Here is a 25,469-nt window from a genome sequence, read left to right on the forward strand (position 1 = left end):
CTGAGTAGAGTGGCAAGCCAAGCGTGTTTTGCTCCAGTTGTAGCCAGTGGTCAGCCTTGTGCTGTAATGTGAAACAGCAGAGCCATGAAAGGACATCCCGGTGGGTGAGCGGCAGTACAAATTGAGCTTGTATGGGGATGTACTTGTCATTAGTAAAAGCACAAGACAGTTTATTTTGGTTTTCTAGTTAACGCTCTGTTTCCCTTGCTACTTATGTACTTTCTCTGTGGTAGTATGTCTTTTTTTCTGCTAAAACATAGGTTAGTTTCGACTCTTAATGACAGTACCGAAACAAATCTTTGATATATAGCATACAATTACTCATCCACCTCAGAAACCAAAATGATGACATGATGGTGGATATCTTGCAACGTAGGTAGCCTGACTTCTCGCCAGTTTGAGAGCCAGACTGACAGTTCATGTGTCTCACCCTCGAGCCCCCTTATTGCTTTTTCCGTGCGGGTGACGTTACCTGACTCAGTGTAGCACTGTAAGCTCAATGAGAGCTTGAGGATATGTTTTGATGAGAAGACAGCTGAGCCAGTTAACAGCTTCTTGTTGAAAGGGGGAATTTCAGCAAGCTGATTCAGACCTTCAGTGGCAGAAAATGAACCAAGTCAAGCCAGCGACTGCCACTTCAGTGGCAGCAGGCAATTAGATTTGCTCCGCTGCTCTCACCGAATTGCACCCGGAGAAGAGAAGCCTGGAAGTCTACGGTGCTGATTTGCGTGAGCTGCACCCCGTTTGGAAAGGCAGCACTCTTTGGGCTCGCCATGTAAAAAGCTCAGCCGTGTGCTCTAGCACTTTTTTAATCAAACTACAGAAAATTGCTTTTGTTTCACCATGACCTCGCAAAGCTGTAAATTGCACGTCAGGTGATTCAGTGTGGAATGACCTGACTCTGGGTGAAGATTAAAAAAAAAAAAGCTGACTCTTTCCATCTTACCTTCCAAATCGACAGGTTTGGTACTGCTGTGTGTAACATTCCCTTTCCTTGAGGTCTGTTAGAGCCTTTCACTTGTAAGGTTACGTGCAACTGTGCAATGGGTGCGCTTACAAAGGTTGCTGTTAGAGCAGTGGTAGGGGTGAGAAAGCAGTTTGGAATGTTGAAATGCCCATCAAATGATATTATTTTTTTTTTTTTCCCCAAGAGTAAGATTAATTTTATCTTGTTGAGCTCTTAAATATCTCTCTAAAGTAGAAATGAAAATGGAAAGATTAGTTGTTATAATGCCGTATCGTTAACTTTGGGAGGAAATAACCTGTTTTCATTAAAACCCAAATCAGTTTATTGACTGGAATCTAAGAGTTTTCTTCCTTTTCTTTTCTCCCCTCTTGAAATTATGGCTTGCTTGGATTAATTGCTAATTTTGCAGTTGCTTCAAAAGAGACATATCAATTGTTTTTAGAATTGTCAAGACACTTAATGAACACTTAAAATGCTTTCTTACAAATAAGTTGTTCTTCTGCTCCAAGTGGTTAATGGGGACATTTTCTTTGGTAAAGAGCAATTGGATTTGTTGATTCTATCTACACAAATATGAGGTTTCTTTTCTAAATGAAGAGAACCTCGGAAGCTGAGATTGCTTATTGCTTTCAGTTTACACTTCCAACTGTTCACTTTGTACATAAAATATTAAGCATGCAGTTTATTAGAGAAACAGTGTAATGTATACCTTAGTTTTGCTGTTTTGATAGCTCTTAGCACCTTCATTTGGATCAATAAAGGTAAGTGATTGCTCTTCAAAACATTTTAATCAAAGTGTTATAAAACACTAAATGTGTCCTAATTGCCTACGAAATTTTGGGAACTTATTTTTGTGAACAATGTGTGTAGCAGGTTTCTTACTGTATGGTTTAGTTCGTGTAGTTAGCAATAGAAAGGGAGGATGTAGGCACGGAGACATTAACAAATAGGTGTAACTGCCTGGACTGGAGCTTGAAGAGACTTTTTTGCAAGAGAAGTACTGTTTCGAAATTTCCAGGCCTGGACACGGAGATTTTAGTGGCGATGGTTTCCTTTAGTGTGCTGAAGTGGAGCTCAGGTATGCTCCCAGGGAGTTGATGCATATTGCGAGGGGAAAGGGATGTGGAGCAAGTTGCAGTCTTCTGATACAAACTTTGAGTTAATGTGACCAAGTTAAACTTAAAGCCTCTCTGGTGCTGTATTTTGGGAAGTCCGTATGTGCTGCTGTGTTTATTATTTGCTGTATGTTCTTGAAGGGCAAGTCGTCACAGGAACCGAGATGCTTTTGGACTCGCTGGTGAAGCTTAAGAATTAAGCGGGAGTCCTGTAAACCAGAGGTAGAGGAGTTAAAGCAGTTGTACAGCTCAAATATACAAAAAGGGCGTTTGGGGGACTGACTTCAAACACACAGAAGGAGACTATTACAGACATTCCGCAGCCTTTTCTAATCACACAGAAATATTTAAAACAACTAAAATGCCTTTGCAGAAATCTGCTGTTGTTGTCATGTTATCATTCTGTGTTTGTTCTTTAGACGATGCTGTTGTTCTGCCTAGGAAGGAGATGAAATTCTTGTTTAAAAGTAGAACAGGTCCTTCTTGGCGAGAGGAGAGTTTCAAAATCTTGTAGTGGTTCTTATACATAATATAAAACCACATAAGGAACAAAATCCAGATTTTATGCTTTAGGAGACTGCCTTAGAAACAGCCCCCCCCCCCCCCGAAAAAAAAACAACAAACAACAAAACCCACAAAAACCTGGAAATCTTTTTTGATTGAAAAGAAAGAAGGAGATTGCCTTCCCTTTCTGTGCCTGATTCTCTTAAACACTTTAGTAAAAGACTTCTGTCTCTGGTCTTTATCAGTTAATTATGCTTAAGTGTGACAGAATTTATGGATCCACCTAAAATGCCATGCTGGAAACCTGGGAATGTTCCATTTCCATTTAATATGACTTAGTTCTTAGTTAAGGCAACCAAATCTGTGTCACTGTATATTCATACTGACTTGAAACTATAGAGAGACATGTTAATTCAACAGATTTCCAAAAATAAGAAATTCTGAGTAATTTAGTCCCAAATGTGTGTTATTAGTTTGGTAGTTTCAAGCAAATTTAATTAAAAAAAAAAAAAAGACAGTGAAGACCTTAATCCTCTAAACAGAGTTGACTAAGTGCCTTAGTTTTACTTTTGTCTTGCACTTGCATAGTTAAAATTTAATGTCAGATATCTAGCTACAATCAAACCTCTTCCTTTGCTGTGAATTTTGAAACATTTTATAGAAGCGATAAGAAGTTGACATTCTAATAAATTATAAATTAAATAAAATTCCAATTTTTACTTTAGCATCTTCATCTGCTTACTGAGTCTTGGTTTAATGTTACTTCAACAGCTAATTCTCAGTGTGTAACTGTCATAGTTTATACTGAAATGGTAATAGATCCTTAACTATCACAGCCCAACAGAGCTTTCTAGCAAATGTCTCTGAAATGCCAGTTGTGCGCATGAAAAAAAAAAAAAAGTATAAAAAAATACATAAGTCATTTTCCTTGTTAAAAGTTAAGCAAATGTGCCAGTGGGTGCCTGAAAGTCACTGAGTGACTTGGATGGGCATCCCATTAAGTTAATTTTTCACTTCATTTTAACACTTTTAGGTTTTTATCATTCTTAAATTGCTCCTTTTCAAATTATGTGCACTTCAAAGGAAGTCAAACAGCTTTGGTTATAGGCAATTTTGTCCCTCTCCTTCCTTACTGTGCTGCTAAGCCATGCTGGACTAATTTGCTGGTTTAGGGCAAGAAATCATGTTTCCAAATTAGGCTTAAATTCTTCCGTTTGTTTGGATTTTGATTTTTGCTGAAATGTTATTGCAGAAGGAAACGCGCCCTCAGGATGGGATGGTGGGACAGAAGAAGAACGTTCTAGCTTTTGGCTCCTTGTGCCTTACCCAGGAGAAAGGAACTGAAGTCAGTGATTTAATCTGCACCCGCATTTTGGAAGCCGCTTTTTGTCATTTGGTCTTCGTGTTATCTTTGTAATTACACAGCATATGATTCAGTTCTAATAACACGCTGCTCTTGAATCATACTGTTCAGTGCATGTGGTTCACTTACGGGATTTTACACAGCTGATGCAAACTAGGTGTGTTTTTTTTCGTGGTTCCATCGCCTCCAATCGTTACATGGGGATGAAAGCCGTCTGCAGGGCAAACAGTGACAATGCAGAAAGAAATCTGCTTCTCAGAAAGGCAGGTCTGGGTATATTTATGTAAGGACAGAGTTTCAAACTTCTCTCAAGTAGCAGTGGTGATTGAAGTAGTGTTGTTAAGATATATTGTCAGACAGATTCTCTTTAAGCAAACTTCTTGGCTTCTTTTTAGTACTGCTTTTTGATATCAGCTGTTCCATAGGGAGTGGAAAGAGCTTTAGCAAAAATTAGACAAAGACTCTCAAGGCGAGAACATGTTAAGCGTGCGTTGGGATGCTGACAAATTTCTCTCTTTATGTGGCATTGTTTTCAGAAACTTGTGAAATGAGAGGGCTGTTCACAGCAATGAGGGCTGGTTGGTATTTGCAGTGCTTTGGGAGTTGACCAATTCTCTTCAAATTGAAAGCTCGTCTGATTTAATTTCATTGTGCATGCAGTGTCATTCCTCTCCTTGGAACTGTGTAAATTTGGCTTTTGCCAAGTTGTGCGTGATCAGGATAGGATGTAGACCTCAGAAACGGGCTTTGAAACCACTCAATAAAGGTATTTGACAGCAGAGTGCACACAAGGGGTGTCTTTGTCTCTGACCACCTGACGTGATTTAGTTTTACAGAAAGTGAACTCTTCTTTAGAGGGGGTTAATACCCATTGACTTTATTTTCTGTTACATCTCTGTGCCATTCCGCTTGGACGTTCCATCTAATGCCAATAAAACATCCTCCAGAAATAAGTATAAACCTAAAGCTGCCAATTGCTGAAACTGAGATTGGAAGCTGATTGTTGATTTGAATTGCCGAACAGATGAGGATGATTGTTTTTTATTGGAAATCTGTCAGTAGCTATCATTACTAGAAATCTGTGGCTTTTATAATCCCAACTCATTTTACTATTGGATTAATTTCAGTTCTCTGACTCAGTCCTAATACACTATGGTATGAATTTCTGAGAAAAAGAAAAAAATCAAGGCAAATATACTTCTTTTTTTCCCCCCCATTTAAAAAAAAATCTGTGCAATTATTTCATTGACGCAGGGTCCAAACACTGGTGGTGGAGGCTGGGACTCAGAATGGCAGGAGACACGCGTGATACTAACCATCCTTGTGATATATCTACTATATTTGGTTGAATTATGAGAGGCTTAGAACTGCTTTTTTCAGAACCTTGTTGACATGCCATTAAATTTTACAAAGATTGTCCGTGTTGAAACTGGTGTGTCTGCTTACAGCTTCCTTTTACCAAACAGACTAGGCATACCCAGTCCGTTTCTGGCTGGTGTTTTCTGTTTTTTCGCTTCTGGTGGCTCTGGTAAGTGAAAGATGGTGAAGTGGAAAGGGAAACATAATTTTTTTATATATTTTTTTTTCTTATCGGCACTAATGCAAAGTTGCCTTTATCCTTACCTTGTATCTAGATTTTTCTGGTTAAAATCTACTGTAGAAAGAGAACATCTACTTCCTTCATTCATGGAAAAGAAAACATCTGACATCCACTTCCTGTAGACAGAAGCTCATGAACCCATGTTGAAATCAGATTGTAGCTTTATAGACTTCTCTTGCAGCTTTTTTGATGTTGGTTTGGTGTTTTTTTTTTGTTTTTATTTTTTTATTTTCCATGCAGACATTGTGGAACATACGAAACTAACTTTCTTCCACTTTCTGGCGTATGTTGTCATTTAGTTCTCCATTTATATACCAATAGAAAGAATCTGAGTCCTCCAACTTGGAAAACATAGTTGCAGCAGTGTTAGATTTGAGCTATTCAGAGCTGAGATTCCAAGAAAACAGTGTTTTTCCCTTGCTCTTGGGTTACGTGGAGATGTGGCTTGCATCAGACTGGCTTGAATTAGTTCTCCAGTGTTTGCGCTGATGCCCACCCATTAAGGATCCCTCTGTAAAGAGATGTGGAACTGCTTAAATTTAAGAATCCCTTCAGGCTCAGTTACAGGGGATTGAAGCGTGTTATCTAGTGCTGCAACACCTCTGAAAACCCAGGTGCATGTTGGCTTAAAATTGACTTGTCTCTGCTGTCAGAATTTGGATTGTAGATGTTTTAATCAAACCATCTCCGTCTTGGTTTCTTCTCATAGTTTCCTTGGCCATTGAGTGTGAAGTCTTTGAAGGATAGTGTTTCATCCTGTTCTGACAGATTTCTTTGACTGCCGCAATATGTGTCTCCGTTGTCTGAGGAAGACCACGGCCATCTGTTTTATTGTATATTGATTGTTAAGATTTGCATGTAACACAAGTGGTGTAAGAGGCTTCAAAATTTTCTGCCGAGGAAGGCTTCAAGTGTGCAATTCTGGAAGCAAAAAGCAGGAACCTTTGAATTGGGATTGCCAGAATTGGATCCTGACTGTCTGCATCAGCCCAGTGTTTAACTGATTTTCACCTGGCTGGAAGTGACAGGTGATTGAAGAGAAAAAGTGATGACTTTTCTGTATGTGAGCAGTTGGCTGGAAAGTGGTATCATCAGAGAAATGGTTTCTTTAGTCCTCGATTCAGTTAAAATCCCAATGGTCAAGCTTACAGGCACATCTCCTACCTATTTGGTTTTTGGAGCCTCATTCCAGGGCTATATTTGAATAATGTAAAATGTGACCAGGCTTAATTTCATCGGCCAGCAACAGTGAAGCCTTGACTTGCACCTTGGGGGAAATGACAGAATGTGTTTCTACAGATTTCACTTCCCCAAATCTGGCTTCCCACTCGCTCCCTATAAAAAAAACCATTCAAGGTTTGGGTCACTCTCCCCCTTTGGGGGTGGTGCAGCTTGCTGTAGCAAAAGGAGGTGCCCAGTCCGTACTGGGATGCCCTTTCCTCCTGCCTTTCCTTTGGGAAGTGTGGCAGAGATGCTTCTCTTTTGAGATGGGAAACTCTTTCTGGTGGCTCAATAGAAAAATCTTCTTGTGTTTTTTCGTAAGCTGCCTCGTTTAGAGTTGAATCTCTTACACTCATGATTTAGAGAGGTCACTGAAAAGAACGGTTGTCTCCTGCAGAGACTGTTGATGTGGGATAGTGGTTTCTGGGACTGCCAGCCTAGAGTTATCTTGATCTCATTCCACTAGCTTTAAGAATTCATCGTTGGATTTGATGGAAAAATAAAGCTATTCCTGGCAACTGCAGAGCTGTTGTTAGCGGATCTGCAGAAATCTTTCCTCTCTGACAAGAACAGCTTATCGGAGTGGTATCTGAAGTGTTAACTAGAGCTGATGGATGAATTCCCCCCCTCATGGCTCTGGGGTTACTGCTTGTATGAAGGACTGAAGGTGGCACACTGGTAATTGTGTGGAAGCGCTGCTTTGAGTCACCTATGATGTAGCTGAACCTCTACGCTCTTGGAGGGTATTCAGCAGTAGCCAGAGCTGTTGAATTGTACAGTATATGTACCTTTACATCCTCCTTTTCTTGCCCTTGTGGTAACAATCCTGTGATCACGCTCCACTGAGACTCCGTAGTCGAGGAGCAGTTAGAGTAACGCTGCATGTGCTCACCCCTCTGTATTTGTGCTGAGCACTGGGATGGGGAGGAGATTGTGAACACTTATTTTTATATATGTTAAAAAAAAAAAAAAGGTATATGCGTTCAAGTGATAAGCTGTCTGTTCTTCTGGTGTGAATGTTTATGCCGGCTGCTTGCTTTGAAGAATTTGGTCTTGCTTTAGAGTTAGTTTATGGGTTGAAGTGAAGAATGTTGAAATGCTGCGACTTGGATGGTGGTTACAGCATACAGCGATGGCTTTAATAAAACAGGCTTTGTGTAAGCTGGGCAGGATGCAACCCTGTGTTCTTCTAAGGGACTGCAGCAACTTTGGCCTGGTGAAATTGCCTTATCTGCTTTTGGTGAGACCTTTTTTATGGTTATTTATGGAACACAGTTTTTCAACCAATGATTCATTAAAAGTTTCTGTTTTGTTTTAATTGTGTAGGACGCCTGATGATCTGTCAAGGCAAATTGTGGCCCTGCAGCAAAGGGAGATTGTGCTGAAAGAGCAGAACTCTACCATCACAAACAGGTAAGTCATACCAATAGTGGATGCTGGTAGCAAGACACCGCTATATTAAAGCGTATATAAAGAAAACAAGGACTGCAGCCTGAGAGGATGGCTTTTTAGATTTCCCTGCCACTCCATGGAGTGTTCTATGCCATCACTGTTTTTCCCATGTTGATGAAGAGTGTTTTGCTTAGTTAAGTCCTTGCCGAAAGAAAAAGATGAAGAACTGTGGTTGGATGCAATGAAGAGTTTATCCAGCTTTATTTTATGACCTAAAGTCTTTGCAAGGGAAAGTAAGCTGCTTTCCCAGACCATCTCCTCTGGGAAGAGAATGCCACAGCAAAATGTGCAAACTAGCCATCTGGGTATGGGAAAGGAGTAAGAGCCCTCAGGACTGTGATTTCACTGCTTAGAGGACCAGTTTGTATAGATAGTGGTGGAAAAGTATGTTTGCTGTTTTGGTGGCAAAGTACTGCTATGCTTTGCAAGGAGCAGTCTGGTTATAGAGTGAGAGATGTATTTGAAACTAGAGGGTATTTAAGCCCGTGTGTGGGAGTGAATATCTAATAGGGGAAATGAATTTCTCTGCCAGAGCTTAACTTTCCAGACTGCACTGGTAACACGTAGCCTTTCTTCACACAGTTCCATAGCATGCCAGGAAGCACTTCTCATCCTCTGTGCACATATTCTTGCTTCTCACACTGATTTATTTCCGCACATTAGGAACCTGTTGTCCTTGTTAAAAACAATACCTCTGTCTTTCAAAAAGGCTCTCGGACTGTTTACATTGCCAAGGTGTTAGCTGACTTCTCTGAGCAAGAGAAGTGTGGAGAATTTCAGCCTTCGGTGTAAACGTGTTGAATGTAAAGCAGTCAAGTACTGTGTAATTGAGCACTGGACAAGCACTCTTTACTTTGTCTTGGGCTGCATTTGCTAATGCGTCTCCTGGGGTGTGTGGTAGATTTTGGTTCAAGAGATGATCGTGTTCTGGGCTCTGCCTTAGTAATGATGGGCAGGATTCAAGCTGGGTGTTAAAAGCTTCGTGTGGGCTGCTGCTGCTAATGAAACTGTTTAGTCAGTTGTAAAATTGTTAGCCAAGTGTAAATTCCCGTGAGTGCAGCCGGCCAAATTGTTTTGTGGTTTTTGCTAAGAAGTTTAAAAGGGGAAAAAAATTGCACCAATATAAAGAAGACATTACATATATTAAAAATAAACCGAGCAAAGCCTCAAACCCACAATTGATCAAATGATCAAATAAAAGAATGATGGTAATGTTTGAGTTATTGATTATTTTTTTCCAGGCAGCTTCTCTCAGCCTGTCAAAGAAATGCTTTTTCTAAATTTATTACTGGCCACGGGGAATCATCTGCTGAAAAAGCAGCCTTTTGGTAGTGCCTGTTCATGCTGGATGTAATTGTGCCAATTTAGTTTAAAAGTAAAAACATGATTAAGATTACTTTTGATTTCAAGTGAAATGGGCTGTAAAGCTGCTTAAATTAAAATTCTAACATTTTCTTGATGCAGCGCTGTGTGTCATTTCCAAAACTGATAATTTTGATGTTCTTCTGTCACATACCTTATTCTGTCTTAAAATGTAGGCAATGAGATACATTTTTAAAAACCTTTCATTACAGATGATTTGAAAGTTCCCAGGAGAAGGTCTTGAGTCTTTGGAAATAAAACCTTGTTAAGGAAGCAAATCTAATTTTCTTTTTTCCCTGAATGACATCCAGATTTAGCTGATGGTCTTCTCTTTTATTTGTTTCATAATTGTGTTCAGAATGGTCTGTGCATTACAGTAACTTAATATGTGATCATGACTCCCTCTAGTGATTGAGCCCAGCACTTATTCGGCTTTCTATTGTTTTTTTCAGCTACGAGTCCTTTTGCCTTTGGTTGAAATGTGTTAGGTCTTCAGTACTGATAGTGCTGTGTTTGATTTAGAGAGTCGGAGGTTATGTGTGTATAGAGCAACGTGCAGTACAAAGACAAAAGAATTTTTGCCTACCATAAGAAGCTTTGATTAATTTTCTCTGTTAAAATTAATGATGCTTAAGGAAACATCATCAGAAGTTGGCATCTGAATTTATTTTTGGCAGTGAAGTGTAGAGTCACAGATAGTCCTGGTTTACAGTTTAGTAGAAGAGGTTTTGAGTGTGGTGTTGAAGATGGTGATATGACCCTCTTCCCTAAGTGGCTGATATTGAATCTTTGTACAGTGAATGTATGTTTGGTCATCACTGAGCTTTTGAACACAGGCAGAAGAGTGCCTGGAAGGGATTTAGTAAGCTGATTATTCTTTCTCTTAGTCTTTACACTGCAGTCTTCTTACTGTTTTTTATCCCCAGTGATGGTACCTTTCCCATGGTGTTTGGTGACTGTTTGTCTCACAACCTGACAAATAGTCCCCAGTTTCTTTTTGATAAGAGGGCGTGCTTGGTAGTGAAGCAGGAGTTAATCGCTAATGTAGCGGAATATGAGCAGGACTTGACTTCAGAAAACAAACCAGGCATGGAAAAGGTGTCACAGGGGAACAGTTTGCTATGTAAGGTCCCATCCGTTTCTGTAAAACTGGAGACAGATCTTAGCTCAACTGCTTCTCAGTGTCCCTTAGTTGATCTAGAATGGAGAGTTATGGTATACAAACACACTCGTAACAACATTTTCCAAATGGCATATGGCTTCACTGAACGGACTAAACTTATTTTGTCTCATTCTTCCATTCTTGAACTACCTTCCATTTATTACTGTATATTTTTTAGAGCCAGTGTTTCTGTTATTAAAAAAGCAATAGAGATCATCACACCACAGAAAAGCTCCATCATTACCAATGAGCTTGTGCATTGATATTCCCCCTGCTTCTGCCTTGGGGATCTGAAGCGCAGTCTGTTTTGTGTGACCTGGGCAGTTGCCAGTGTCTCAAGGCTTCCCAGAGATCAAGTGAAGATGCATATCATATTTGCTGTACCGCTCAGATTGGATGTTTTTAGACACAGAACCACAGGACTGAATTTCCCGAACAGTGGGTTTAAATCACTTTCTTTTAATGCTGATTATTTCCATGTTTGAGTTGTGTAGGCTCCTTGGAGCTTGCTATTTTTGCTGGGATGGAAAACCCTTCTGTGGTGCGAGCATGGGGAAAGAAGAGAGGGTCGCTCTTGCACTGAACACAGAACCAGCAGCTCACTTCTCTGCAACTTCAGGATTGCTGAGTAATGTAGCTGAAAGTGCCGTTAATAGTGCGTGATGGAATCTCACTGCTGTTTTGGAGTGTGTTGCTACAAGTTGTGTAAATAGAGTAAATTATACTTTCAGCAGTAACAGCGGGAAGTGTCGGGGAGCTCTGTAACTGCAGAACAAAGATAACAATCCAAAGGTTTAAAGGCTCAAAAGAAGATTGCTTAGGGTGGCTTTGATAGCATGAAGTGTAGGTGCTCTGCTGTTCAGGAATAGGTAATGAAGGGAAGGTGTTTTATTAGTGGGTCAGTTTGACCATGCAGCCATCGTTAGTTTATGCACATTTTCCCACCCCCCAAGTGTGACTGCTATAGGTGTGATATGTTAACCTGTACTTTTTGGGGAAGAGTTGGTAGTTGTAGCTTGTAATATGGAAATTCGGCCAAGCAGTTTATAAGCTTTTGTCTTAGGGAAAAATGATGTAGTCGTTACACTATTTTTTTTTTTTTTGAGTGAAAAAAGCTGCATGTTTATTTTTCCAGCATCCTATCTGCATATTTGGAGTCTCTGGAGAGATTTCCTAAAACGCTCCTGGCAAAGCATTCTAGAATTTGAAATGTGGGGGAAAACTTCCCTTGTCATCAGCGTTGTCCTCTGACGCTGCTTACGGTTTGATCTTTGCTTCAACTCTGAAAGACAGGCTATGATAATGTACTTTTTTTGTTACTTGTTGTCCCTCCCAAAGTGATAATTTCTTTTCTACTTTTGCTCTTGTTCTCTAAGTGTAATATTGACTTTGCACCATTGAGGTATCTTGTAGAAAGTTGAATACAAGGAAACGTGTAGCTGAAGTTAGTACTGAGCAGGATGAAGGACACAAAGGAAAACAGAAGAGGAGTAAATCTTTGGGTTTGGTGGTGGGATCCTGGAGCTGATGGCTTATTCTCATCACCTAGTGTCAGAAACCAGCCATGTGTTTTGACATATAGTTTGGTATGTGAAAAGGGATACATAGAATAATATTTTCCTTCTCCAAGTGCTCACAGAGCTCTGTTAAGAGACATGGTTGTTTACCACCTTTATTCATATAAATCAGGTAAAGCTGATTTACCCAAACAACCTGCTGTGTGTGTTGTCACTTAAAAATGAAATAAAAACCTAAGCCATTGAAGGCTGGGGAATGTGGATTGCAAACTGAACAGAAAATGCTTTTGAGCTGGGCAGCGGGGATTTTTTTAAATTAAAAAAACAATGAATGAGTGATGATAAGCTCAGAACCGTCCATCTCCGTAAGTGCTGTTCGCTCAGAAGTGTGTCGTAAATCTGTTGCCCATCTCCTTTTTTCCTTGGATGTCCCGAGGAGTGTCAGTCACAAATATAAATAGAGCCTGTCAGACTTCTTCCCCTAATCTTCTGGAAAGTTGGGCAGAAGTTTAATTACAGTGAAATGTCTTTTATCTGACAGAGAGAGAAGTGCTAGCTTTTTGATAGGCTTTATGAGTTATTTTGTGATCAAAAGAAGCACTTAATGTCTAATATAGGACAAGGTAGGAATTTTTTTTTCTTCTCTTGTTCATCTATATGGCACATTGTGCCTTGATTTATATGTGGAGGGTGTGTGTACCTAATACCAGACAAATGTTTATTCACAGTGCTTCAGGGCAATATTAACTGCTGGCAGGTTCTGCATTCATTTATAGAGTAACATTATGAAGAAATTACTACTAGGTATTGCTTTTACTTTTCTCCAAAATGGATCATTCGTGTGTTTTTATACCAGAAGGAAGTTGATAGTGTCCCATTAAGTGACCAATCTACACTGTCCAAATAAACGTATTCAAATAGTAAACTTCCAGAGCAACATCTGATTATTCATGACTCTAATTTGGTAGATACAAAGCTTTTTTCCTATCATGTATTTAATCCCTAGCAGACACTAGGAAGGCAAAAAATAATTTAGCCAAGAGATCGACTTCTGGTTCCAATCCTAAAAACATGGGATTTTGCCCAGGCCTTTCCCTTTCATGATTGTGCCATTTTTAGTCCGATTTCCTGAGGAAGTGAGGCTTATTACTGTGCTTTGTGTGTCTCTGTAGATGAGATTGTGCCTACCCTACACTTTTGAACTTGCTAGTTGTGTTCTGTCAAGTTTGGCAGATGGCAGAGGTCTCAAAAATAGTAAATTCCAGCAAGTTCAAGGAAAACAGGTCTCCAGCTCCAGGAGAGACATCCTGTTGGCGCAGCTGGAGGTCGTGCCCTCTTTAGGTATCAGAGCCCTGCAAGCAAAAGACCCTCTTAAATGTCACCTTGACCGCGAGGCTGCTGGGGGAGATCGTGCCTCCGTAGCCGCTGCCTGCTCAGCCTTGCGACTGGCAGTGAGCGAGCGCTATTCTGACACCACGGTAGGGTCACAGTCCGTAATTTCTGCTATACCGACTTCTCCAAAGGCCCGTGGCATTTGTTAGTGCTGTGGGAATGTTGGTATGGATATCATTTTCATGCTGTTCGTATGAGAAATGGAAGTCTACTTGAGTCCACAGTCAACTTTGGAGAGAGAAATCTGTGGGAAACCAGGCAGCTTTGGGTTTTGAATCTCACGGAACTACTCTCTTTTTTTGTTTAAAAGAAAAAAAATATAAAAAGCCTGAAGAACAGCGTACAGGAGACAGACAGCTGTAATTGTACCATCTCTGCAGCCTGGAGCTCTGTGGAAACTGCATAGTGCAAACCCAGTAAAAATATTAGCTTCTGTGCTTCTTGGAGAACATTCAAGGAGAATCTGTGGCATGCCTCTCATCACTCTTAATGATTAAAAAAATTGTAGGAGCTATTTAACTCTGTTCTTAGTTTGTTTTTTGTTTTTCTTTTTCCAGGATTGTGATTGACCCTTGTTGTTCCTACTAGCACCCCTGATGTTTGTGCATCTTTTTCTTACTAGAATGAATAACAGCTTTCATTTGTTAGTGTTCCTCTGGAGATGCTGATTCAGCATTCCCTTGGGTGTCCAGGTAGCAGTGTGTAGTATTAACCAGAAAAAGATGTAAAAATAATCAGTTGATTTGATAGGAAACATAGACTGCTCTTGATGGTGCATTGTACAGCAGACAATCCCTGTTGCAACACAGAGCTGCACTGTAAAAGTTCTGGAAGGAGAAGTCTGCCTGGCGTTTCTTCTACATGTGGCTCGCATAAAAATAAACCTATAAATCTTTCACTTCTGCGAGACTAAAATTCCTAAAAATCCTTGATGAAATAGATGTATGTTTATGCTGGTCTAGAGTTCTCAGAAACTAGAATGAGTGTTTGGAATTGAAGTAATTTGAAGTCAAAACTTATTATCTATTTTCAGTATTCTTATTCTGTCCTTTTTAGCAGAGAGATGCTATGATCAAATTAATGATTTACGTAAGGCTGATGAGCCAAAGGAAGAGTTAATTTGTGATATGAATAAGAAAGGAGAAATTATAATCTCAGCTATGCAGTTGGCAGCAGTACAAAAATACTCTACTTTGAAATACTCCACTATTATGTAAAATCGTGAATTCCGCCTGTCGCCAAGCTTTGTGTAGAGCTCTAGGAATTGTAGTGATTTAAGATTTCCAGTACTTGGGGATTTGCCTCTTATTGCCTCTGCAATGTGGCAGTAAGCCTTGAAAAATTTTATATGAATTGGGAAAGAAGAGGGTCCTTTGGTTTGGTAATATCTTTAGAATCAGTCTCAAAGTCGTAGGGGTGGTCCTGTGGATAAGGTGGAAGAATGTGGCCTGAGAAGTCTGGACTTGATGTCTGGAGAAGCTTTGTGTGTGCTTGGGTTCTGCTGGGTCACTTAATCCAGTGACCTGAGTTTTTCATATTCTCACACGCAGATCCAGAAGACCACATGAAGGAAAACAAACACCTCTACTCCATATAGCCTGTCTAGTCTGCGCCTAATTATTTTTAAGGCAAAACCACCTATTAATTCCTATTTATCTGTATTTATTAAGATCTTTTTGTTCCCTTCTCCCCCAAAAGCACTTTATAAACATTTGTTTCTTCCCACATAGTATCTTAAAATTATCGTACTGACCACAGATCTTGAACTGTTACTTTGAGGTGTTTGATAAGTCGTCAACAGTCAAACAAGATTGTGTATAACCATTTTGTCTCTTAATTTGTAATGCTGGAACTGCGTTATATCTTTCCTGAGCAGTCATGAGGAGCCAGAGGAAGACTGGTGGCAGAATGCAGAATGAATTTTCTGTCTTTTTACACCCATATACCCAAATACCTACTGCGGTTGCTGCAATAACAGGGGTATCGAAGACTATGAATTTTTCTCAAGTCTTTTAGGGTACTGTTTATGCTGTTTATTTTAAACAGATTGATGTTTTCCCAGTGCTTTGGGGAGAGTGGGGACAGCCAGAATACACTGAGGCGTTTTACCAAGGTAAACGTGAATTCTGTAGGATTTTGTAACTGCTATGAAGTCGTGTCAGTTCAAATGCTGCACAGAATGAAGTTATGTCAAAAAAACAGATTATCTTGGCTGGGATGTCTCAATCAATTGATCATATCTGCATGTAAACTTTGCTCAGCTCTATAGCTTGTTTAACAATTTCTCATCTGGATCGCGTCAACTCTACCGTGTGGCTTCTTCAGCCTGCTGTTATTGGTATTCTCATTATGTATCTTCATTTTGATACTCTCTGTGTCTACTTGTATGCACATGTGAGTATACAGACCGTGGTGCGACGGAGGAAATGTAATGCTGTAAGTATATAGCTGTTGGTGGGGGGAGGGCATTTTTAGTTACAAGTATGTTTCTAATGTCAAAGTTTTATCAGCTATACAAAAGACATACTGCTTGAAAAGTTTAATCAAAAATAAAAAGTAAGCTGCCTTGTCTTTTTTAGCTGTGTAAGGCAAAAAAAAAAAACTTGTCATAAATCGCAGTCAACGCCCCCCCCCCCCAAAAGCAGCTTTCTTTTGCTGCTCTGAAAGTTAAATGACTAATGTGCATAATTTATTTGAGCATCTGTGCTAAAAACTTGCATACCAAGTTTTAGTTCAATGTGATCAACAATGGCGAAAATTAGGATTTATCATGGAAATGCTGACGGATGTGAACATGTGTAGGCTAAACCGGTGCCTGACAAACCTTCTTATTGTGCAATGCTAATGGTGAAATAATTTTATTTTTTTTTTCTGCCGTAATTGCATGCCCCCCCCTCCCCCTCTCCCTCATCTAGCTTAATTTTCTCCTTTTCAAATTTGGTGGTTTTAGTTGCACTTCATATTTGGATTCCTGCTTTTTCTGGAGTCTGCATAAAACATCCGAAGTTGGCTCCGCAGTGACGGGCTGCGAACGGAAGATGGTGCCGGCAGCCTTGGCAGCTGCTCCGGCTTCCCTCCCCTCCTCCTCCACCCTTCCGCGCTTGCTGTCACCAGGATTATAAATTCTGGAGCCAATTAGCTAAAAAATGTTACAAGCGAAAGGAAAGAAGCGAAAAGCTGCCCAATATCTTGATGTGAATGTGCCTGTCTTGGAAAGCCTCCCCACGGGGAGCTCGGAGTAGCTGGTCACTGCAGCTCCGGGGCAGCTTTCGGGGAAGCATCAGGCACTTTTGAGGCATCTGGTTAAGGAAGGAGTAGTTGGTTTGGAGGAGACAAACAGAGGGGAACAAGGCAAGGCCTTCTTAACGCATTGCACTGATAATATAAGGTCTTCCGTTAAAGGTTGGGAGGATCCTGAGGGTGCGTTTGTGCCTTGACGGTGTTTCTTCCTTTCTCCATCCCTGTCCACAAAATTTCTTGTTGAAGCAAATTTTTTTTGGGAAAAAAAAAAAAATTAAAATTCTCAAAGTCAGAGTGATTGCTTAGTTCTTGCATGGGCATCACAGAGGAGAAACGTGTTTGTAGTCGGTTCCTCTCTGTCTCTTTTCTGACAGGAGCGGGTGTGTTTTCAGGCAGCGTTGGCACAGCCGTGCTCTGCTGCTTCGAAGAAATTCTGACAATTTCTCGGTGCGGTCATTCTTTTGCAGGAACGTGTCACTCCTTGGGAAAGGAGGTGGAGTAGAGTTGGAGATGGGCTCAGGAGGAGTGATTGGTGACTGGTCCAGTTAATTTGTTGCTGGTGATTTGGGTATTTTTTTCACTCTAGCCATAGGAGGAAAATCTAGCAGGATCTGACATTCCGAGGGCCCTTTGGGGCTGGATGCGTGGTCAGGAGGCTCAGGCACTGTACTCCGTTAGAGTTCAGAACAGTGTTCTAGCAAAATGTAATTTCCTTTCTGTCATATTTTATGTATGGAATGTTTTTACATATTTTCAATATTTAAAACAATGTTCACATATTCATAAGTTTTAAAATACGTTCTCACTGTTAAGAGATGGAAATCAGTAAAAAAACCCCACAAACCCACAAAAAAATCCCAACAAACAACCCATAAGAAAACCCCCTAGCTTTCCTTTTATTCAAGCAACAAAATCAAATTCTTATGAGTGAAATAACTACTGAAGAGGCTTTCTGTTGCTCAGCCAGAAAAAGCTTTTGAAATATTTATGGAAATAAAACCAAATGTGTCCCTTTCTGGCTGTACAAATAAGGGATTATCAGCTGTAGCCTATGGCAGTTGCAGAACGTAGAGTCCGAGGTATCTACTACTAATAAAAGAGAGTGTACGCTTTAAGAAAACGCTGTGAGATCTTTTTTTTTTTTTAATGGGACTCTACTGAGAGAGTATCCCATACCCATGGGTTACCCTAATGAATAAAATCCCTCCTCTTGCACCTTGCATTGGAGGTAAAGCTTGTCACCAAGGCAATGCATTCATTGACTCTTGGAAACCAAATGTATTATTTATGGTGACACATCTTTACCTACCTGACGAGCGAGACCGAAGTCACTTCGTAGCCCTTTCTCTCGTAGCTGGGAGCGTGCAGCAGCGCTGCTTACATCCCCTCCGTTTGAAAGAACCTGAATCCCGTGCCACCGAGGCTATAATTGCAGCGCAGGTTGTCTGGCTGTGCCACACTCCCAATGTATTGAGTGAACTTGCTCATCTGGGTCTTTATGCCTTGGATTTCATTCTACAAATCTCGCACTGGTGTAAGGATCGGAGCTTGTTGAAGTCAGAGTGCATTTTGATCATTCACAGAAGAATCAGCAAAGCGGGGTTTGTAGGGAGAAGTAATACCTTTTATTAGACCAACCGATAGGATTAGAAGACAGACGTGCGTTTGGGCACACGGCCAATACTCAGATCTGATGTAGAAGCAAAAAGCCTTCAAGCTAAGCGCAGGTTGAGAACAATTGCTCTGAGTTTAACTTGATTAATCAATTAGACGAGAGAGAAGGTAGCGGGCACGTGTGGAACGGGGGGAGGTATCAGAGAGAAGAGATGAAAGGGCTGTTAGCGTCTGTGAGAGAGAGAGAGACTTGGTCTAAACCGTTCTCATACATGACCAGGGTTTGGGTCCTTTGATGAGACAATTAGTAGTATGAACTTCTTCCCTACAGAAGGAGCTTGGAAGCAGATAGGCAGTGCGCGTCACGTTTTTGCTGGAGCCACGTACCAGTAAATACTGTGTTGCACTGAGTCAGCACTGGTGTGTCAGACTTGCAATTAAGAGGCTAGAACTTCAATTTTTACATCAACCAAAAATATTATTTTCTATTCTGTCAATAAAATCATTTTATCATATTGTTTGACTTATCTCCTCTGGGCACTCAGCTGCAGCAGCAAGTCTGAACCTGCCATTACAATGACTGTTGAATGAGTTTTGCTTCATTTGTCTGAACGTGTTCGAGGATAAAGCGTGTTTCCGGAGACGCAGTATTTCTGCCGCTTGCACTTGTGAGCGCTGTGGGCTGTGCTGATGCCGGGAAGGGGCAGCTGTAGATACCGAGTGGGGCGATGGTGTCCGTGGCAAAATCTGTTGTCAAATCAGAGTAACCATTTGGACTTAATGGGACAGACAAACAATGGCTTGTTTCTTTTTTTTATTTACAAAAAACCCCGAAAACCAAAACCAAAACCCACCAACTGTGTCCTATGTAATAAAAGTGCATCTGCTGCTGTGTTCCCTAGTATCAGTCTGTGTAGCGTAGTGCACAGCCATGGCTGGTAAGTCTCTAACTCGCCTATTTGAGAATAACGTAGTATCTTTTAACAGTTTATTTGTCAGATTTTTTTCTTTTCTGATTACATCCAAAAGGGAAAAAAAAATGCTGATAATAAGAGCTGTGATTATAAAAAACAAGCAACAGTAAGATAACTAGGGGCAAAGCGGTGCCTAAAAATACAAGATGTTTTTAAGCTAATTACATTTTATATTGCCAATGACGTTTTGGAAACATTTCATTTGCATGGATTGCGGATGCCTCCAGAGAAGTGCCTTTATGCAAAGAGAAAATGCATTCCGGTCGTCTCCTCAAACCCAGAACGCGGGTCTGCTGCCTGTAGAATGTCCCCCTGTTCAGAAGAACTTCACAACGGGCTTGTTGTGAGCTGCAGGGAGAGCTCTGCTGGCTGGAGAAGACGAGCGCCCAGGCTGTGTCATCTTACAGCGCTGCTACTTGAAGGTGGGGGTTCTGTGCATAAACAGCGACACGGGGACATTCGGGAAGTCAGGGAGGAAGTATTCATTAATGCTTAAAGGCAGAGGAGACTTGAAATTCATCCCGACTCCCCTGGGAAATTTTCGGCTCAGTGGCAAACTTGTGAATGATGAAGTACAGACCTTGTTTCAAATGTACCTGCCAAGTATAAGGCAGAAATTCCTCAGTTTTTGCGGGCTTTTAATTTGGATTTTTTTAATTTTGTCTTGAAGTAGTTACTTCACCTCTCCCCTCAATTAATGCTGAAGATCTCAAAGTGAATATAGGAGAGTGAAGCTGGGTGAAGTTTTAGTAGTTTCTCTTTCCCCATCCTCTGGAGACTGTTGTCTCATTCTTGAATGAGAACTGAACGAGGGAGAGAAGGGGAGTTGCAGCTCTCATGGCTAATGTAGCTGTCATCGAGGCTGACAGGAGTTACAGTGTCCTTCTCCTTGTAAACCCAGCAGTGCTGGTCAGACAGCCTCAGACTTCATTGGTTTTGATGTTTTAAAAATAAAGTGAGTGGCATCTTTTCTTAACGTGTACAGACTTCAAAGAAGTTCCTCATGTCCTTAAAGAACTGAATCAAGCCAAGGAGTCAGGCTAGTTTTTAATTCATTTTTTCCATGGCACTTTCACAGAGGAAGTTCCTTCTCTAGTAACCATACTTCAAAGAGTAGACCATCATTGTCTCTGCTGCTAGATATTAATGCATGTTCTAGAAACATGCCCTGTTCTGAGTAGTGCTTTTGGGATTTGAATCCTGAGAGAAGAGGTCTCTTATGAGCCACGTCTCCAAATACAATACTTTGTTGTAGCAGAGGTAATTCCTAAAGTAAGGCTGGCTGTATCCAATGCAATTCCCTCTCCATGGTTCACAAAATAACCAAATCTTTCAAACCAACCTGTACCAAAAAAAAAAAAAAGGGTGTTGCATTGTTGTGTTTCTATTTAAAAGAGAGGAGAATTGGAGTTGTCATAAAATCCATGACACTTTGCTGATTGTTACTGGTACAGAAGCCATTTACATATTCCCATACTGGAATTTATACCGCTATGTACTCATCACTGTCCGGAGAGGCTTATGGGAAGGTTGGGTGGCGTGCAGGAAATTTGGGACTGACAGAAGTCCTACAGCAGAGACAAAACGGGACTTGTAAAAACACTTTTCTCAGGAGGCTGATGGTATGAGTGATGTATGTCTGCTGTGTATTTACACCTGGACTGGATCCTCTCTGAAGTACGGGAAATGTTACCTACGTTCTTTCCCAGTGTACGAGGATACGTGTTTCTGCTTATGGTCTGTAATGTAGCGCTTCTGTAAAGCATTAAAGCTGCTTAAGGTAAACAGGATGACGGAGCAGCTGGATGGGAATGGAGAGACCTGCGTCAGACGGGGCTGCAGAAATCCTCAAAACTCAGTGGACCTTTGGAAGCAATTTTGTTTCCAGCTCTGGTTCTGATCCAGGACTTGTGTGTGATGTTGAGCAAGTCAGTGATCTGTCCTTTGGCTTGTGGAAGTGATGGTTAACAAGGCTCATGATAACATTTACTAAAGCTCATCTTTGTCACTGCCTGTGCAGAGCTTTCCCAAAGTGCAGTTCATGTCCCTTGCAATTCCTAAAGCTTTTGCCTGTGCCCCAAACAGATTTTTCAAATTCTGCTTCATCTGAACATGTTATAGAGCAGATAATTTTTGTTTTGCTGTAGTCAGCTTTATGTCCTGTTCATTAAATAGCATCTTATTAAGAAAACTGCGGGAACCCTCCTAAGGAGTGGAAGAAGCTGGCGGTATTTTGGGGTTCTGGAATAGACCACTACGCAGAGAGAGCCTGCCTTAGTCTCCTGGACAGTTCGCGCTTCTACTGTAGGAGCGAGAGAGGGACAGGAACAGCTATGAGAACAGCTTTGTTTTGGCACCACGGCGAGAATTTGTTACGACAGTCAAAGTTTTGCTTTAACGTGAATTTGCTGCCTTGCCTTACAGATTGGAATGGTATGTATTAAGTGAACGTGAGAATAGGTAAGGTAGGAAGAAACAGAGAGCGATCCACAAATCGTATGTTCCAACTCCACCTTCTGCAGAAAAGGGGTGGAGTGTCAAGTGAAGAGAGAAAGTACGTCATTACTGCAAAACCATCTGCAGCTGAGCAAAACCATGTATGAGATGAGTAAATCATCAATATTTTAGATCACCACTTTTATAAACAAATTTTAGAAAGCGAGCATGAAAACCTGAGGAAACAATGCAGAAGAGCGAGTGTGTGTGTGTTAATGTCCCTTGAGCCCCTAGCAGGCAGGAGAAAAGGTTGTTTGAGTTTTAAATTGATTTACATTCCTTTTGATTTTGCAGTCCGTGCCTGTTCTGTGTATATTGTCCCTGGAAAGTGAGCAGAGGGTGTTTAAGACTCCCTTATTTTTATGCTTGGCTAATTTTATTGCCCTCCCGTATTTTCTAGCTGTAAATGTTGCAGACTGTATTACATTTAAACTGGCTTTAAAATAGTAGGTCATAAAAATCTAAGAAACGAGAGGTGGTGTCCACTGCAGTGATGTTTTTAGTGTAGGGAGGATGCTTGCAAGTCACTGAAAGGCGTAAACTGAAACTCTCGGATCATCTCCTTAGTGAAGACAGTTCAGAAATAAAAAAAAAACCTGTCACAGCTGAGAATGAAATTCATTGTTAAAAAATTCCTCCTTTTCCTTTCATCTGAGGAGCTGGTTTACGCTTTGAGGTAGCAATCCAAATGTGAGGAGAGGAGGGAGGCTCTGTTTCCTTCCTTTTCATAGAAGGGTTCAGCAAGTTATTATATATATAGCTATAGTTATAGCCATACAGTGTACATTATATATAGCTGTTATACAGTATAGCTGAGATCCTTCAGAGCTGACTGCTCATTTTTAACCAAGAGCTATGAATGGACCCGTCTTTATAACTCCTGAGCTACGGGAGATGCATGCATATCCTGGTGCTATTCCTGCAAGCTCGAAGCCATCAGTAAGGATTTTTGGCTTTTGCAAATTGAGCCGAATGCTGAAAACCTTTGGAAGCTTGTCCGTACCTTCCTCCCTGGCTTCTTGAACGAGGACCCTTGCCAGGAGGGGGTAAGCAGGGGGTACTCCAGGGAGTCTCTGCCCGACCCAGGGCTGGGTTATGAACGGAGAGGTGAGGAGCAGTTCTAGTTTTAATATTAACTGCAGTTAACTTTCTGCAACTCACAAATCTTCAAAAATATGATTTCATACGTCTGCTTTCAGGAGGTCAATTACTCCTGCTGCATTTTAAAGCTAAAATAGCTTGGGAAGATGAGCAGTTACTGGAGGATGGGTCCACGGATATGTCTGACATTTCTTACCTGTTGAGTATTCGGCTTTGAAGCTTCCTTCCGAGAGTGGCCAGGCTGGTCTCTGGTCTCCACATGGGCCAGAACTTCATTTGATACCTTTTGACATCAGAACTGTTTGAGAACCGGTGCCTGTGGTATTGTCTGTTAGTTCTGTTTTCATCACACCTTAACAGGTAGTAAATGTTCCTGTGAAATGTTTATGATGTTTTTATTTCTGCAAGGGACAACTTCAGTTCCCACGTCATGAGCTTGCATCTCTTAGTTCTGCCTTCAGCACAAGCTGAGCCCCACAGAGCAAACGGAGACTGGGCAAGCTTTCTTGGAGCCTTTACCGTATTAGAACAGGCACTATTTGTTTTGCTGCTTCTGTTTAAAAACAAACCAAGACCAACTAAAAAACCCCTTAACCCATCAGAATCACTAAACCAGGGCCCGTTTGTCTAAAATGTCACAAATGGGGGATGGCTTAAAACATGGTGTCTAACGGAGACACAGTTAGCGTGTTCCAGTCCTCTCTCCGCTAACCTCAAGCCTCAATGTGAAATGTAATGACTTTGCATGCTGCTGGTAATGTCCATGGCAACAAATCTGCTTTTTGTTTGTGCAAATGATTTAATGGTCATAGAACTTGGACATAGAACTGCGTTAAATAAAATTATTTTAATAATTGCTTTATTGCATCCGTTTAACCATGCTGGGAGCCAATGCAGATTTGTTTTGGAGTGTGCAAAACGGGTATCCCATCACTTGTTCAACTTTGTCTGCATCTAAACAAATATCTGAGTAGCTGACCTTTTCCTTCTTTTAAACCTGCTTTATTTTACCACTGCCGCTTGATTTCTACAGCAGAAGAAAAGGAATAAAAAAGGAAATTGGAAAGCCTTGACTGTGCGCTCCTGTGTAAATTCTGCATCATGTTGCATTTGAATTCTACTTTTAACTGTTGTTTTCAAGGTAATGGGAAGGAAAAGGTGCCCAATTTGCTGCTCTTTAAAACATCATTTTTTTTCTGTTCTAAAAGCTTTCAACTTCTTTTTTTTTTAAAAAACATCCAGCTTGTGCCTGCCATATTGATGGAGTTCACTGTGTGACTAGGAAAATCAGTAAATTTATGATGAAACTTATAAATAGATGAAAATTCAACAATTTGGGGTTTTTGCCTGATTATACCCGTTCTCCAGTGTACGTTAGTATGATAGTTCACAACTGAATGGAGTTGGAAAGAAATCTGTCCTTATTACGGAGGAGCCTTACCTCTCCTCAAGATTGACATTCTGCCCAACAGAACAGCTGATGCTGCATCTCGGTAATGCAAAAATAATCAACCCCCCAGCATTTAAAGTCAACAAATCTTCTTTCTATTTGCTTTCATTTTTGCCAACGCTGCCATTTTATTAAGGTTCTTCTCTGTAAGTATGAAGGTCAGTAACTTACTATGAAAATTGGTTCTGAAATTATGAAAAGCCACACCTAGGAACTGGCAGTTTAGAGAGACCCTCAAGTATTGTAAGACTTGTGATAGAAGTAGCCAACTTTTACTTATACTGTGTAGCTTTTTTCCTTTAAGTAAATATGATATGGTTTCTTAAAAACAATATTAACTTTTTGATAGTATCTCAAGCATTCTTACACGTACAAGTGTTCTTAAAGTTTCTCATCTTGTATTTGAGGTGCTTCTGTAGAAGAGGATGGCTGGCTTATATGGCTTGATAGACCTGTCTCTGAATAGTTCTGTAACTTAAAAAATTCCTCTTTTTGGAGAGTTTGTCCCTGTAAATGTGGGGACAAAGGAAAACCAGACGCTCCTTTTCTGGTGCTGGGCGATTTCTGAATTTGAAGCAGTGCCCCGTCCAGCCAGTTGGGAGGTCTGGGGTGCTCCCTCCGTGCCCAGCTGTGCTTCTGGCCTGGCCGCGCGCAGCGGGGGCTCTGCTAAGCAGAAAACTGGGGAGGAGTCAGAAGTCTCTATCTGGGAATCAGTCCAGCACTCAGATTCATACCACCTTCTCCTCCTGGCACCCCCAGCATTGTCCACTGGAAAGGAGAAAAGAGGCTTGAGTTAACCTATGTGTGTATGAAAGGTACTAAAATAATGTCTGTTGCAGCGTGTGTTTTGGCAAGATGAGTTAATGTGTTTTACTGCTCCACAGTGGAAGTCACAGATTTCACTTAGGCTCTTTTCATCTGTCTTTAAATTGTGTTCAC

At 40.8% G+C, this 25,469-nt stretch overlaps 1 protein-coding gene across 1 annotated transcript in view; it reads left to right on the top strand.

Annotated features, from left to right (window-relative positions):
* Nucleotides 1-25,469, top strand: part of MAD1L1 (MAD1 mitotic arrest deficient-like 1 (yeast)) — a 385,928-nt gene that overhangs the window by 30,788 nt on the left and 329,671 nt on the right. Inside the window, exon 9 of the mRNA XM_009885704.1 lies at nt 8,097-8,183. Coding sequence (XP_009884006.1) covers nt 8,097-8,183 — 87 coding nt within the window. The remainder of the gene's footprint in view (nt 1-8,096; nt 8,184-25,469) is intronic.

Source organism: Charadrius vociferus, unplaced genomic scaffold, assembly GCF_000708025.1.
Source record: "Charadrius vociferus isolate BGI_N301 unplaced genomic scaffold, ASM70802v2 scaffold430, whole genome shotgun sequence".
NCBI lineage: Eukaryota > Metazoa > Chordata > Aves > Charadriiformes > Charadriidae > Charadrius > Charadrius vociferus.